Genomic DNA, 17,772 nt, shown 5'->3' on the forward strand with positions numbered 1-17,772 from the left:
TGTATCAGGCTCCCTGCTCAGTGGGGAGTTTGCTTCTCCCTCTCCCTCCGCCCCTCCCCACCTTGTACATGCTCTCTTGCATGTGTGTGCTCTCTTAAATAAATAAATAAATAAAATCCTTTTAAAAAAGAAATAATTTTACTAGTAAGGTCTTTTTTGTGCAGCTTACTAGTTAAACCCTTCCATAACATTGTAAGCACATAATTTCCCCTATGAATATGCTCCCAATTAAAAATAAACTAAAAGATAAAACCATATAATGCATAAAAGCATTTGTATTAATTTTCCAGGGCTACTGTAACAAATTACCACAAACTTGATTGCTTTAAACAACAGAAATTAATTATCTCACAGTTCTAGAGGACAGATTGTGATATTAAGGTGTCAGCAATGTTCCACTTTCTCCGAAGGCTCTAAGGGTGAATCTATACTTACCTGTTACAGCTCCTGGTGGCTGTCGGCATTCCTTGTGGCTGTATCTGCTCCAGTCTCTCCCTTGACCTTTATATGGCTCTCTCCTCTTCTCTGTTTTTTCTTCTGTCTTATAAGGACATTTGCTATTGAATTTCGAGTCCACCTATGTAATCTAGGATAGTCTAAGGTGATTAATTTAATTACATCTGCAGAGTCTTTTTTCAAAATAAGGTAACATTCAGAGGGCACAGGTATTAGGACATGGACATATCTTTTGAGGGGCCAATGTTCAACCCACTACAGTATTCAGTAAAGTTAAATACATAATTCTGATTAAAAATAAGTCTTAGGAAAATTTATTTTCTTTGAAAAATTATATATTAGAAACTACAGCATAAATTACATTTGATATAGAAATTTCATATACATTATCTTTAAGATTGGAATATCATAAGATTGGATGAGCTCACCCACAATGGCAAAGGAAATCTGCTTTTCTCAGTCTATCAATTCAAATGTTAACCTCATTCAGAAACCCCCCTCACAGACATACTAGAATAATGTTTAACCAAATATGTGGGCACTCCATGGCCTAGTCAAATGGACACAAAAAATTAACCTTCATAGTATGTCTTTGTTCTTAGGAAATAGATACATAAAGTATTGCAGTATGAAGTATGATGTCTTCAACTGACTGTAAAATGGCTTAACATTTGTAAAATTCATGTAACATTATAAAAATCATTTAATGTTTTACCTTTCTATTTCTCTCTATATATATCACATATGTATACATATCAAATACACATAACCAAATATAGACATAGATATATAGATATCTCCATATACAGAGAGAGATAATGTAGTGTTAACAATTAGTAAATGTAAGTGAAGGATATATGAATGTTCATTGTCTGATTCTTACAAGTTTTCTATAGATTTGAAGTTTTCAAAGTTGAAAAAATACTAAGAATCTATTTTATTTTCCCAAGTACTACCACCATGTCCAAAGTCATTATAACCTCTCATTGGGATTACTGAAATCGCCTCTTATTGTATCTTTCTGCTTTTACCCTTTCCTCCCTGCATTATATTTTCAACATGGCAGCCAGGCTGACTTAACTATATCACTCCTGTTCTGAAAAGAGAAATCCTAGGTTCCCATTTCACTCAGAATACAAGGCAAAGCCTTACTGTAACAAAGTCCAAATTGTCTGGTTCTCCCATTACCATCCTGACCTCATTCCCGACTGCACTACTGATCATCCTTTCTCTGCTCAAACCACATCAATCTTTGTGCTATTCCTTGAACAAACCAAAAACGTATCTTCCTTATGAGTTTTGCTCTAGATTTTCCCCCCGCCTAGAATGTTTTCTTCCCAAAAAACTATTTGGCCAACTCCTTCAGTGTGTATGTAGTGATCAATCACATGGATTCTACTTAGCTTTGGAGGTGCCAAGCCTGATAACAGACTGCTGTCGTTCTTGCTCACATCCTTAAGTATCTGATTTTTCTTCTTCAAGTGGCAGGGTGAATTGTCAGACGTTACTTAATGAAATATCTTTTTAAAAGATTTTATTTATTTATTTATTTATTTATTTATTTATTTATTTGAGAGAGACAGACAGAGACAGAAGCAGAGACAGAGAGAATGAGTCCAAGCAGGAGGAGCAGAGGGGAGGGACAAGCAGACTCCACACTGAGCATGGAGTCAGAAGCAGGGCCCAATCCCACAACCCCGAGATCAGACCTGAGCCGAAACCAAGAGTCAGATGCTCAACTGAGCCACCCAGGCACCCCACTTCATGAAATCTTGAAGGTTACATCTATTACCTGAAATAATTACCATATCAATAGCAGAAGAAGATAAAGAACCCAATCATGTTATATACTTAAAACAAATCATTGTAGATCTAAAGACTTTTTACAAAGATGACTTTAAAAAACTTTTGTCTATCAGAAGAAGAGGAATGAAAGAGGTTTTTGCATCTCAAGTTCCTCATTTTAGATTTCTGTTAAAGACAGACTTTGCTTGTGTTGCTTCTTTTCCATCATATCTTCAAATTCATGGAAGATTCTAATTCCAATTGACTGTATTGCAGCAATTGCAATAGCCACTCTGTGGTAAGCAAATTTTCCTGGGAGAATTGAAGAAAACATTTGCTTTAGTGTTTGGGTTTTTGCTTTAAGAAAATAAAACCATATACAATTGATATGGGTTTCATCTCTAGCATTTCCATTTAATTCCTTCTTAGATTTTCTATGTCTCTGCTTACATTATCAATCTCTTCTTGTGTGTTTTCCACCCTTTTCATTAGGGCCCTTAATATATTAATGCTAATTATTTAAAATTCTACCTATTGTAATTCCAGTATCTCTGTCATATCTGAATTTGGTTCTAACGTTTGCTCTGTCTCTTCAGTCTGTATCTTTATTTCTTTTAATGTACCTTGTAAATTTTTCTGAAACCTGAACATATTGTATCAAGTAAAAGGAAATGAAGTAAATAGGCCTTTTGTGTCAATTTTTATTTTCTTGCCAGGGGTTATGTTTTTACACCTAGCTGTAGGTGTCAGAGGTTAACATTTCCTCTAATGTGCTTGGTTTTGTCTCCTCTGCTGTCTTTGGATTTCCTTTCCTTCTTAAACAAGGTCTGAGTCATGCACTTCTTTTAGTTGCAATTTTCTGTTACACAGGAGCCCTATTGATGTGGTGGTATGTTGTGGGGAGAGGGGAAGTATTCTATAATCCTATGACCACATCTCAGTCTTTAGTGAGCCTGTGCATGGGCTGTGACCTATACCTGAGCTTTTCTGCTTTCCCCCCACTTTTTTCTAGTTTTATTGAGATATAGTTGACATACAACATTAAGTTTAAAGTGTACAATGTGATGATTTTATATATGTATATACTGCAAAATGTTTACCACAATAAGGTTAGCTAAAGTATCCTTTATCTTACATAATGACCACTTTATGGTTGTTGTTGTTGTTATGGTGAGAACATTAAAGCTGTACTCTGATAACAACTTTCAAATATATAATACAGTATTTTTGACTATAGTCATCATGCTATACTTTAGATCCCCAGAACTTATGTACCTTATAACTGAATTTATGCTCTTTGACCAGCATTTCTCCTTTTCTTCACCCCTCAGCCCCTGGCAAGCACTATTCCACTCATTTCTACAAGTTTGATGCTTTTAGATTCCACACGTAGAAGAGATTGTACAGCATTTGTCTTTCACTATCTGACTTATTTCTCTCAGAAGAATAATGCTCTCAGGTTCTGTCCATGTTTTTGCATATGGTGGGATTTCCTGTTTTATGGTGCACACACATACACACACACATACATACATATATGTATTAAATATGTGTATATATGTATATATGTATGTGTATACATATATATGTATAATGTGTGTGTGTGTATATATATATACTCATCCACTGATGGACACTTAGGTTGACTTAGGTTGTTTCCATGTCTTGGCTATTGTGAATAATACTGCAGTGAACATGGGAGTGAAAATATCTTTTTGAAATAGTGACTTCATCTTGTTCAGAAATATACTCCAATGTGGGATTGCTGGATTATATGGTAGTTCTATTTTTAATTTTTTGAGCAAACTCCATACTGTTTCAGTAGTGGCTGAACAAATTTTCATTCCTACCAACAGTGACAGAGTTCCCATTTCTCCGCATCGTTGCTGGCATTTATTATATCTTGTATGTATGTGCTTTGTTTGTTTTCTGGATAATAGCTATTCTAACAGGTTTAAGATGATACCTCATTTGTGGTTTTGATTTGCATTTCCCTGGTTATTAGTGATGTCAAGCAAGTTTTCATGTACATGCTGGCTATTTGCATATCTTCTTTGGAGAAATATCTCTTCAAATCATCTGCCCATTTTATTTTTATTTTTTTAAGATTTTATTTATTTATTTGAGAGAGAGAGAACATGAGCGGGGGGGAGGGGCAGCGGGCGGGGCAGAGGTAGAATGAGAAGCAGACTCCCTGCTGAAAAGAGAGCCTTATGTGGCTTGATCCTAGGACCTCAGGATAAGACCTGAGCCGAAGGCAGATGCTCAACCGACTGAGTCATCCAGGCGCCCCTCATCTGCCCATTTTACATTGTTTTTGTCATTTTTTTGGTTTGTTTTTGTTTTTTGTTTTTTTGTTTTTGTTTTTGTCATTTTTTACTTGTATGAGTTATTCATGTATTTTGGATATTAACTCCTTATCAGACATAAAGTTTACAAGTATTTTCTCCCATTCTGTAGAATGCCTTACTGGTTTTCTTTTTGAATGTTTCTTTTGCCGTGTGAAAGATTTTATTTTGTTATAGTCCCTCTTGTTGATTTTTGCTCTTGTTGCTTGTGCTTTTGGTGTCATATCCAAAAAATCATTGCCAAAACCAATGTCAAGGAGCTTTCCCCCATGTTTTCTTGTTGTTCTATGGTTTCATGTCTCACATTTCAGTCCTTAATCCACTTTTCAGTTAATATTTGTGAGTAGTGTAAGATAGGGGTCAAATTTTATACTTTTACATTTGGATATCACGTTTCCCAGCACTATTTATTGAAGAGACTATCCTTTCCCCATTGGTTGTTCTGTTTAAAAAATTTTAAATCCAGTATAGTTGATGTACAGTGTTATATTAGTTTCAGGTATACAATATAGGTATTTCACAATTCTACACATTACTTAGTGCTCATTATGGTAAGCATACTCTTAATCCCCTTCACCTATTTCACCCATCCCCAACCTCCCCTCTGGTAACCATCAGTGTGTTCTCTATAGGTAAGAGTCTTTTTTGTTTGTTTGTCTTTTTCCCCCTTTGTTCATTTATTTTGTTTTGTTTTGTTTAATTCAAGTATGAGTGAAATCACATGGTATTTGTCTTTCTTTGCCTGACTTATATCATCTAGCATTATACTCTCTAGATTCATCCATGTTGTTGCTAATGACAAGATTTCATTCTTTTTATGGCTTAGTAATATTCCATTGTATGTATATACCACATTTTCTTTATCCATTCATTTATCAGTGAACATTTGGTAAGCTTCTATAATTTGGCTATTTTAATAGTGTTGCTATAAACATAGGAGTGCCTGTATCTTTTCAAATTAGAGGGTTTTTTTCCTTTGGGTAAATACCCAGTCGTGTAATTACTGAATCATAGAGTAGCTCTATTTTTAATTTTTTGAGGAACCTCCATACTGTTTTCCCTAGTGACTGCACATGTTTGCATTCCCACCAACAGTGCATGAGGGTTCCTTCTTCTCCAGATCCTTGCCAACACTTACTCTTTTTTGTGTTTTTTATTTTAGCCATTCTGACAGGTGTGAGGTAAAAACTCATTGTGGTTTTGATTTGCATTTCCCTGACAATGAGTGATGTTGCACATCTTTTCATGCATCTGTGGTGCACCTGTACCTCTCCTTTGGAGAAATGTCTGCTCATGTCTTCTGCCCATTTTTAAATTAGATCATTCATTTTTTGGGTGTTGAGTTTGATAAGTTCTTTATATATTTTGGATACTAACCCTTTATCAGATATGTTATTTGCAAATATCTTCTCCATTTCATAGATTGCCTTTTAGTTTTGTTGACTATTTCCTTCACTGTGCAGAAGCTTTTTATCTTGATGAAGTCCCAATAGTATTTTTGCTTTTGTTTCCCTTGCCTCCAGAGACATATCTAGAAAGAAGTTGTTATAGCCATGTTAAAGAGGTTACTGCCAGTGTTCTCCTCTAGGATTTTTACAGTTTCAGGTCTCACATTTGGTCTTAATCCATTTAGAATTTATTTTTTGTGTAAGAAAGTGGTCAAATTTCATTCTTCTGCATGTTGCTGCCCAGTTTTCCCCACACCATTTGTTGAAGAGACTGTCTTTCTGTCATTGGATATTCTTTCCTGCTTTGTTGAAGATTAACTGACCATATATAGTTGTGGGTTCATTTCTGGGTTTTCTACTCTGTTCTATTGATCTATCTGTTTATTTTTGTGCCAGGATCCTACTGTCTTGATCACTGAAGCTTTGTAATATAACTTGAATCTGGAATTGTGACACCAGCAGCTTTGCTTTTCTTTTTCAAGGTCGCTTTGGCTATCTCAGGATTTTTGTGATTCCATACAAATTTTAGGATTGTTTGTTCCAGCTCTGCGAAGAATGCTGCTAGCAATTTGATAGGGATTGCATTAGATGTGTAGATTGCTTTGGGTAGTATGGACATTTTAACAATATTCATTCTTCCAACCCATGAGCAGGGAATGTCTTTCCATTTGTTTGTGTCCTCTTCAGTTTCTTTCATCAGTGTTTTATAGTTTTCAGATTACAGGTCTTTCAGCTCTTTGGTTCAACAACACAAAAACCAACAAGTGTTGGTGAGGATGTGGAGAAAGGGGAACCCTCTTGCATTGTTGGTGGGAATGCAAACTGGTGCAGTTACTGTGGAAGACAGTATGGAGGTTCCTCAAAAAGTTAAAAATGGAACTATCCTATGATCTAGCCATTGCACCACTAGATATTTATCCAAAGAATTAACAAGTATTAATTCAAAACGATACATACACCCCTATTTTTATAGCAGCATTATCTACAATAACCAAACTACAGAAACAGCGCAAGTGTCCATCGACTGATGAATGGATTTTTTTCATAAAAGTCATAAAAAAGAATGAAATCTTCCCATTTGCGGTGACATGGATGGAGCTAGAGAATATTAATGCTAAGGGAAATAAGCCAGTCCGAGAAAAACAAATACCATGATTTCTCTCATATGAGGAATTTAAGAAACACAACAAACAAGCAAAGTGGAATAAAAGAGAGAGGCAAACCATGAAACAGACTCTTAACTCAAGAAAACAAACTGATAGTTACCAGAGGGGAGGTGGGTGGGGGGATAGATTAACTGGGTGATGGAAATTAAAGAGTACACTTGCTGTGATGAGCACTGGGAGTTGTATGGAAGTGCTGAATCACTATATTGTACACCTAAAACTAATATAACATGGTATGTTAACTAATTGGAATTCAAATAAAAACTTAAAAAAAGGGGTGCCTGGTTGGCTCAGTTGGTTAAGTGTCCGCCTTTGGCTCAGGTCATGATCCTGGAGTCCATGGATCGAGCCCCGCATCCCGCATCAGGCTCACTGCTCAGCAGGGAGTCCGCTTCTCCCTCTGCCCCTCACCCCACTCGTGTATTCTCTCTCTCTCTCTCTCAAATAAATAAATAAAATCTTTTTAAAAAGCTTAAAAAAATAAGAGAGGACAGAACCTGAAATCACATAAAATGCTCAACCAAAACTAGAGAAGGCAGAGAAGGGAAGCAAGATGGCAGCACAGTAGGGGACCTCATTTTATCTGGTCCCTCAAATTTAGATGGATATCTATGAAACCATTCTGAACATACATGAATTCAGCCTGAGATGTAAGAAAATATATCTGGAACTCTACAAGCAGAAAAACAACTGCTTTTTGCAAGTAGGAGGTACAGAATCATGAATCTGTGGAGAAATACTGGAAGATAAACGGAGGGAGGAGGCAGCCTCCATAAGCCAGCTACTGGAAAGTGATGTAAGATGGCAGCACAAGATCAGTACCCTTAGAAATCTGCTTTAGTGAGAAACATCCCTTTCTGAAAGGGGCAAGAGGGATGAAAAGAGCAGAATTCTAGGTGGGTCACTGTGATCTCAGGATCCCAGGAGACACACAAAGAACAGGGGTGCCTGATCCAACAGAGCGCCCAAGCAGTGAAGCAGGGAAACTGGCTATGGTCAGTGAGCCCCAAAGGGACTCTCAGCTCCAGTGGCCATAAACCATGAACGGGGCAGGTAGGGAGACCACTCTTTGCCTGAAAAGGACTGGAATGTGCGGACTGTTTAAAATCCCCTGGGAGAGAGGAAACAGCTGCACCCACATTGAGCAACAACTCTCAGGGTGGCAGTGGCCCCAGAAAGGACAGTAGGAGGGCACTCCGCCATGACCTGGGAGCAGCAGAGCAGACTGCGCCCGTGAGCCCACAACCACTTGCAGCTGCAAAGACAGAAAGTTACGTGTGGCTCTTGGGCCCCAGGAAATCCCCCCAGGGAGAACAGCAGTGGGGGCAAACCTCGAGAGTCTTCAGGTTTGGTGCACACAGAAGTGGAGATGGTTTGACCTGGAGGGTTTATTGAAGAAGGTGGACCATGATCTTGTGGCTCTGGGCCAGATATCATGGCACAGCCATTTTTGCCCTGACCCTCTGAAGAAGCGTGGAAAGCCACCAGGGAACAAAAGCTACACAGACGACCAGCTCACCTTGAGCCCATCCCCCTGACAAGGGGTGGGGTAACTCCGTCCAGGCCTGAAAACAGAACAGCAGGCCCCTCCCCCAGAAGACAGACTGGAAGAACAGGTGAATGACAAACTTATAGATCCCACAGGAGTATAAAACTCCAGCGCCAGGGGAAAATAATATATTGAGCTTCAGGTGTTTCCTCATGACTCGTTTTTCCTTCAGTCTAAAATTTACATTTCTTTTTTTTTTAACCTTTTTCCCATTTCAACTAGATGCTTTTTTTTAAAGATTTTATTTATTTATTTGTCAGAGAGAGAGAGTACAAGCAGGGGGAGTGGCAGGCATAAGGAGAAGCAGGCTCCCCTCTGAGGAAGGAGCCCAATATGGGACTCGATCCCAGGACCCTGGGATCATGACCTGATCAGAAGGCAGACGCTTAACCAACTGAGCCACCCAGGCATCCCTCAACTAGATTTTTATTTTACCAATTTATGTTTTTGAGTCGCTTTTTAACCTTTTTTTTTCAATCTACATTTTATAGATTTATGCCTCATTCTAGTCCTTTTTTCACTCTATTCAATGTTATATTATAAACTTTGTTTTCTTTTCAATTTTGGGATGTAGTGTCTTCTAACACACAGACCAAAATTCAATCAGGAACAAGTAGATCACCCTGCTTTGTCCACCCTGTGAGATTACACTCCCCGCCCTTTTCTATTGTTGTGTTCATTTTAACTTTGCTTGCTTTTCTGTGGTAGCTTCCAACCACTTTGGATTTTTTCCTAGGGTGCATTTTGCCTGAGTTGTGGTTGATATTTTAGACTCTATTCATTTGCTCACCCATCCTTCCATGGGCAGAATGACTAGAAGGAGGAACTCACAACAAAGAACCAGAGGCAATGTTCTCAGCCACAGAATATAAGCAAGATGTCAGAGATAGAATTCAGGATAGCAGTTATAAAGTTAATAGCTAGGGTTGAAAAAAGCATAAATGAGGGGCGCCTGGGTGGCGCAGTTGGTTAAGCGCCTGCCTTCGGCTCGGGTCATGATCCCAGGGTCCTGGGATCGAGCCCTGAGTCGCGCTTCCTGCTCAGCAGAGAGCCTGCTTCTCCCTCTCCCTCTGCCTTCCGCTCTGCGTATCTGTGCTCTCTCTCTATGTGTCTGTCAAATAAATAAATAAAATCTTCAAAAAAAAAAAAAAGCATAAATGACAATACAGAATCTCTATGGGAAGAAATGAGATCTAATCAGGCCGAACTTAAAAATGCTAGGAATGAGATGCAGTCTAAATTGGATGCTCTAACAGCTAGGGTCAATGAGGCAGAAGAGAGAATAAGTGATCTAGAGGACAAGCTAATGCAAAGGAAGGCAGTTTAGGAAAAGAGAGAAAAACAACTAATAGCCCATGAAGAAAGGCTTCGAGAATTTAATGATGCATTGAAAAGAACCAATGTCAGAATCATCAGGATCCAAGAGGGTGGAAAGAGAGAGAGGGCTAGAAGGTGTATTTGAGCAAATCATGAGACCTTCCCTAATCTGGGGAAGGAAACAAGCATTCATGTCCAAGAGGCAGAGAGGACCCCTCCCAAAATCAATAAAAACAGATCAACACCCTGACATATAATAGTGAAGCTTGCAAATCTTAGAGCCGAAGAAGCTATCCTGAGAGCAGCTAGGGAGAGGAGATTCCTTACATATGGAGGGAGGAACATCAGAATAACATCAGACCTATCCACAGAAACATGGCAGGCCAGAAAGGGCTGGCAAGATATATGCAAGGTACTAAATGAGAAGAACATCCAGCCAAGAACACTTTATCCAGCAAGGCTGTCATTGAGAAAAGAAGGAGAGATAAAGAGTTTCCAGGACAGACAGAAACTGAAAGAATATGTGACCACCAAGCCAGCCCTACAAGAAATATTAAGGAGGATACTGTAAGCAAAGAGAGAACCCAACAGTCACATAGACTGGAAAGTAACAGACACAATCTACAGAAACAGGGACTTTGCAGGCAATACAATGGCACTAAATTCCTATCTTTCAATAGTTACTCTGAATGTAAATGGAATGAATGCTCCAATCAAAAGACACAGGGTATCAAATTAGATAAAAAAGCAGGACCCATCCATATGCTGTCTACAAGAGACTCATTTTGAACCTAAAGATACCTCCAGATTGAAGGTGAGGGGATGGAGAACAATTTATCATGCTAGTGGACCTCAAAAGAAAGCTGGGGTCGCAATCCTCATATTAGACAAACTAGATTTTAAACCAAAGACTGTCGTAAGAGATGTAGAGGAGCACTATATCATACTCAAAGGGTCTATCCAACAAGATCTAACAATTGTAAATATCTATGCCCCCAATGTGGGAGCAGCCAATTATATAAACCAATTAATATCCAAAGTAAAGAAACATACTGATAATACATAAATAGCAGGGGACTTCAACACCCTACTCACAGCAATGGAGAGATCATCTAAGCAGAAGATCAACAAAGAAATGAGGGCTTTGAATAACACAATGGACCAGATGGACTTCACAGATATTATACAGAACATTCCATCCTAAAACAACAGAATACTCATTCTTCTCAAGTGCACATGAAACTTTCTCTAGAATAGATCACATACCTGGTCACAAATCAGGCCTCAACTGATACCGAAAGACTGAGATCATTCCCTGCATATTTTCAGACCACAATGTTTGAAACTGGAACTCAAACACAAGAAATTTGGAAGGAACTCGAACACTTGGAGGTTAAAGAACATCTGCTAAAGAATGAATGGGTCAACCAGGAAATTAAAGAACTTAAAAATTCATGCCAACTAATGAAAATGAAAATGCATCGATTCAAAACTTATGTGATACTGCAAAGGTGGTCCTAAGAGGGAAGTACATAGCAGTCCAAGCTGCTCTCAAAAAATTAGAAAAGTCCCAAATACACAAGCTACCCTTATATCTAAAGGACCTGGAGAAAGAACAGCAAATAAAGCCTAAACCAATCAGGAGAAGAGAAATAATAAAGATTTGAGCAGAAATCAATAACATAGAAACCAGAAGAACAGTGAAACAGATCAATGAAAATAGAAGTGGGTTCTTTGAAAGAATAAGATTGATAAACCTCTGACCAAACTTATCCAAAAGAGGGGCACCTGGGTGGCTCAGATGGTTAAGCTTCTGCCTTCGGCTCAGGTCATGATCCCAGGGTCCTGGGATTGAGGCTCGCATCAGGCTCCCTGCTCAGCGGGGGACATGCTTCTCCCCCTCCCTCTGCTTCTCCCCCTGCTCATATTCTCTCTCTCTCTCTGTATCTCTGTGTCTTGAATGAATAAATAAAAAAAACCTTTAAAAAAAAAACTTATCTAAAAGAAAAGAGAAAGGACCCAAATTAATTAAATCATGAATGAAAGGGGAGAGATCACAACCAACACCAAGGAAATACAGGCAATTGTTAGAACATATTATGAGCAACTATATGCCAACAAATTAGGCAATCTGGGAGAAATGGATGCATTCCTGGAAACTCATAAACTACCAAGACTGAAACAGGAAGAGGTAGAACATCTGAACAGACCAATGACCAGCAAGGAAATTGATGCAGTAATCAAAACCCTCCCCCAAAAACAAGAGTCCAGGACAGATGGCTTCCCAGAGGAATTCTACCAAACATTTAAAGAAGAAATAATACCTATCTTACTGAAGCTGTTTCAAAAAATAGAAATGGAAGGAACTTCCAAACTCTTTCTATGAGGCCAGCATTACCTTGATCCAAAAACCAGACAAAGACCCCATCAAAAAGGAGAATTACAGACCAATATCCCTGATGAACATGAATGCCAAAATACTCACCAAGATCCTAGCCAACAGGATCCCACAGTAAATTAAAAGGATTATTCACCACGACCAAGTGGGATTTATTCCCAGGATGCAAGGGTGGTTCCAGAAGGTGATACTAGAAGTCCTAGCTAGTACAGTAAGACAAGGGAAGGAAATAAAATGTATATTTTTGGGGAAGGAAGAAATATTATCTATGTTTGCGGATGATATGATTGTCTACATAGAAAATCCCAAAGAATCAACAAAAAACTTCTGGAACCAATAAGAAACTATAGCCAGGTGGCTGCAGGATACAAAGTTAATACATAAAAGTCAATTGCTCCTTTATATAACAGCAATGAATAACTGGAATTTGAAATTTAAAACATAATACCATTTATATTAGCACCAAAATAACTGAAGTACTTAGGTATAAATTTAACAAAACATTTAAAAGATAGCTGGAAAATCCCAAAGTATGTGGAGATTAAACAACAGACCTCTAAATAACATATGAGTCAAATAAGGAGTCACAGAATGAATTTTTAAATACTTCGAATAAATGAAAATAAAAATATTACACAGCAAAATTTGTGGGATGTAAAGGATCCATATGAGGAAAACTACAAAACTCTGATGAAAGAAATCAAAAGGATATCTACATAAATGGAGAGATATTTTATATTCATTGAGAAGAAGATTCAATTTTTTTTTAAAGATTTATTTATTTATTTGAGAGAGCAAAAATGAGAGAGAGTACATGAGAGGGGGGAGGGTCAGAGGGAGAAGCAGGCTCCTCGCTGAGCAGGGAGCCTGATGCGGGACTCGATCCCAGGACTCCAGGATCATGACCTGAGCTGAAGGCAGCCGCTTAACCAACTGAGCCACCCAGGCGCCCGAGAAGAAGATTCAATATTATTAAGAGGTCAATTCTTCCCAAAATGATCTATAGATTCAATGCAATCCCAATAAAAATCCCAGCAAATTATTTTGTGTATACTGACAAACTGATTCTAAAGTTCATATGGAAAGGCAAAAGACCCAGGGTAGCCAACACAATACTGAAGAAAATCAAAGAGGATTGATACTACCTGATTTTAAGACTTACCATATAAAGCTACAGTGTTCAAGACAGCATGGCATTGTCTGAAGAATAGAAAAATAAATCAGTGGAACAGAACAGAAAGCTTAGAAATAGACCCACACTAATATAGTCAACTGATCTTTGATAAGGGAACAAAGGCAATTCAATGGAGCTGAGGATCTTTGCAGCAATGTCCATGCTGGAGCAACTAGACACCCAAATGTAAACAAACAAAAAGAATATAGATGCAGACCTTACACCTCTCACAAAAATTAATTCTCAGAATGAATCAATAGATCTAAATGTAAAATGCAAAATTATAGAACTTCTAGACAATAACATAGTAAAATCTAGGAAACCCTCGGTTTGGTGATCACATTTTAGATAGAACACCAAAAGCACATTTAAGAAAAAAAACAATTGATGGGCTGCCTGGGTCGCTCAGTCAGTTAAGCGTCTGCCTTCAGCTCACGTCATGGTCCCAGGATTCCGGGGTGGAGTCACACATGGGTCTTCTTGCTCAACGGGGAGCCTGCTTCTCCCTCTGCCTGCTGCTCCCCCTGCTTGTGTGCTCTCTCTCTGACAAATAAATAAATATATTTTTAAAGATTTTATTTATTTATTTGACAGAGAGACGGTGAGAGAAGGAACACAGCAGGGGAGAGTGGGAGAGGGAAAAGCAGGCTTCCTACTGAGCAGGGAGCCTGATGTGGGGCTCGATCCCAGGGCACTGGGATCATGACCTGAGCCTAAGGCAGACACTTAACGACTGAGCCACGCAGGCGCCCCACAAATAAATAAAATTTTTTTTTATTGTTAAAGATTTTTATTTATTTATTTATTTATTTTTAAAGATTTTATTTATTTATTTGAGAGAGAGAATGAGAGAGAGAGAGAGCATGAGAGGGGGGAGCATCAGAGGGAGAAGCAGACTCCCCGCTGAGCAGGGAGCCCGATGTGGGACTCGATCCTGGGACTCCAGGATCATGACCTGAGCCGAAGGCAGTCGCTTAACCAACTGAGCCACCCAGGCGCCCCAAAGATTTTTATTTATTTGACAGAGAGAGACACAGCAAGAGAGGGAACACAAGCAGGGGGAATGGGAGAGGGAGAAGCAGGCTTCCCACGGAGCAGGGAGCCCAAGGTAGGGCTCGATCCCAGGACCGAGCCAAAGGCAGACACTTAACAACTGAGCCACCCAGGCGCCCCACAAATAAATAAACTTTTAAAAAATTTTTTAAAAAGAAAAAAAATTGATGGACTTCATTAAAATTAAAGACTTCTTTTTAAAAAAAAAACAAACTGAGGGTTCTAGAGGGGAGGGGCATGGGAGGATGGGTTAGCCTGGTGATGGGTATTAAAGAGGGCACGTTCTGCATGGAGCACTGGGTGTTATACACAAACAATGAATCATGGAACACTACATCAAAAACGAATGATGTAATGTATGGTGATTAACATAACAATAAATTTTTTTTTTAAAAAAGACTTCTTTTTTTTTTTAAAGATTTTATTTATTCACCTGACAGAGAGAGAGATAGCAAGAGCAGGAACACAAGCAGGGGGAGCCGGAGAGGGAGAAGCAGGCTTCCCGCCGAGCAGGGAGCTGGATGCGGGGTTGGATCCCAGGACCCTGGGATGGTGACCCGAGCGGAAGGCAGATGCCCAACGACTGAGCCACCCAGGCGCCCCTAAAATTAAAGACTTCTGCTCTATGAGAGACACCGTTAAGAGAATGGAAATATAAACCACAGACTGGGAGAAAATGTTTGCAAAATATATATCTGATTTAAAAAACAAAACTTGTGGGCGCCTGGGTGGCTCAGTTGTTAAGCACCTGCCTTTGGCTCAGGTCATGATCCCAGGGTCCTGGGATCGAGCCCTGCATCAGGCTCTCTGCTCTGCGGGAAGCCTGCTTCTCCCTCTCCCACTCCCCCCCACCCCCCCGCTTGTGTTCCCTTTCTTGCTGTGTCTCTCTCTGTCAAATAAATAAATAAATCTTAAAAAAAAACCAACTTGTATCTAAAATACATGCTAGAGATTGAATGTTTCTGTCCCCCCAGATTCAGATGTTGAATTCCTAACTCGCAACGGTGATGATATTATGAGGTGGGTCTTTGGGAGACTTTAGTGCCCTTATAAAGGAAACCTCACAAAGCTCCCTAATCCCATTCCATCATGTGAATAGATGGCAATCCATGAACCAGGGAGCCTTCACCAACCACAATTCTGCCAGCGCCATTAACCTAAACTCCAGACCTATAAGAAATAAATATGTGTTGCTTACAAGTCACCGTTCTATGGCATTTTGCTATAGCAGCCCAAACACACAAAGACCATATACAAAGAACTCTTAAAACTCAATAAAACAAACTCAATCCAAAAATGGACCAAAGATCAGAACACACATCTCTCTCACCAAAAAAAGATATACAAATGGCCAATAGCAGCAACAACAATGAGAGCATATGAAAAGATGTTCACCATCACAAGATATTCAGGAATTGAAAGTTAAAACAATGAGATATCACTATACACCAATCAGGATGACCAAAATCCAAAATACTGACAACACCAAATGCTGCCAGGGATGTGGAACAACAGGAACTCTCATTCATTGTTGGTGAGAACAACACCACTTTGTAAAACATTTTGGCAGTTATTTAGAAAACTAAACATAGGCTTACCATATGATTCAGCAATTGTGCTTCTAGACACTTACCTAATAAGTTGAAAAGTTTGTCTACAAAAAAACCTGCATACAAATATTTATGGTAGCTTTATTCATAATGGTCCAAAATAGAAAGCAATCTAGGTATCTTTCAATAAATGAATGGACAAACAATGTGTGGTATATTGGTAGAATACCTTGAAAATATTGTGGGTTTAGTTCCAGACCACCACAATAAAGTGAGTGAAATAAATTTTCTGATTTCCCAGTGCATATAAAAGTTATATTTACATTATACTATAGTCTATTAAATGTGCAGTGGCATTATATCTAAAAAACAATATATATATCTTAAACATACTTCATTGCAAAAAAATGCTAATCATCATCTGAGCTTTCACCAAATTGTAATCTCTTTTTTTTGCTGGTGGAACATCTTGCCTCAATGATGGCTGCTGACTGATTAGGACAGTGGTTGCTGAAGGTTGGAGTCGCTGTGGCAATTTCTTAAAATAAGACAACAATGAAGTTTGTTCTATCAATGGACTCTTCCTTTCACAAAGGATTTCTCTGTAGTATGTGATGCTTTTTTTTTTTAAGATTTATTTATTTATTTGGGGTGGGGGGAGAGACAGGTGGAGGAGAGACAGAATCCCAAGCAGACTCCCCGCTGTGCATGGAGCCTGACGCAGGACTCAATCCCACCACTGTTAGATCATGACCTGAGCCAAAATTAAGAGTCAGATGCTTAACCAACTGAGCCACCCAGGCACCCCACATGTGATGCTGTTTGATAGCATTTTACCCAGGAACTTCTTTCAAAATTGGAGTCAATCAGTAAATCCTCTCAAACCCTGCCACTGCTTTATCAACTAAGTTTATGTAACATTCTAAATCCTTTGTTGTCATTTCAACAATTTTCACAGCATTTTCACTGGGAGTAGATTCCGTCTTAAGAAACCACTTTCTTAGGGCGCCTGGGTGGCTCAGTTGGTTAAGCGACTGCCTTCAGCTCGGGTCATGATCCCGGAGTCCTGGGATCGAGCCCCACATCGGGCTCCCGGCTCAGCGGGGAGCCTGCTTCTCCCTCTGACCCTCTCCCCTCTCATGCTGTTTCTCTCGCTCTCACATAAATAAATAAAACCTTTAAAAAAAAAAAAAAGAAACCACTTTCTTACACAGATGTAGTGAAAAGAAGGGCCATATGCACCCCAACGTTCATAGCAGCAATGTCCGCAATAGCCAAACTGTGGAAAGAGCCGAGATGCCCTTCAACAGATGAATGGATAAAGAAGATGTGGTCCATATATACAATGGAATATTACTCAGCCATCAGAAAAGATGAATACCGAACTTTTACATCAACATGGATGGGACTGGAGGAGATTATGCTAAGTGAAATAAGTCAAGCAGAGAAAGTCAATTATCATATGGTTTCACTTATTTGTGGAACATAAGGAATAACATGGAGGACATTAAGAGAAGGAAGGGAAAAA

At 39.0% G+C, this 17,772-nt stretch overlaps 1 protein-coding gene and 1 long non-coding RNA gene across 2 annotated transcripts in view; both read right to left on the bottom strand.

The window, feature by feature from the left end:
- Positions 1-324: 324 nt before the first annotated feature.
- Positions 325-17,772, bottom strand: part of ZMAT2 (zinc finger matrin-type 2) — a 35,728-nt gene continuing 18,280 nt past the window's right edge. The window contains exon 6 of the mRNA XM_081826969.1: positions 325-2,553. Within this exon, the coding sequence (XP_081683095.1) occupies positions 2,467-2,553 (87 nt within the window). The 3' untranslated portion in view covers positions 325-2,466. The remainder of the gene's footprint in view (positions 2,554-17,772) is intronic.
- On the bottom strand, positions 3,492-15,537 carry LOC145722733 (uncharacterized). The gene is made up of 2 exons (XR_014147221.1): positions 13,630-15,537; positions 3,492-12,670 (listed from the first exon to the last, which is right to left on the bottom strand). It is a non-coding gene; the product is annotated as an uncharacterized LOC145722733 (long non-coding RNA).

This window comes from Leptonychotes weddellii, chromosome 7 (assembly GCF_054177405.1).
Source record: "Leptonychotes weddellii isolate Sample4059 chromosome 7, ASM5417740v2, whole genome shotgun sequence".
Classification (NCBI taxonomy): domain Eukaryota; kingdom Metazoa; phylum Chordata; class Mammalia; order Carnivora; family Phocidae; genus Leptonychotes; species Leptonychotes weddellii.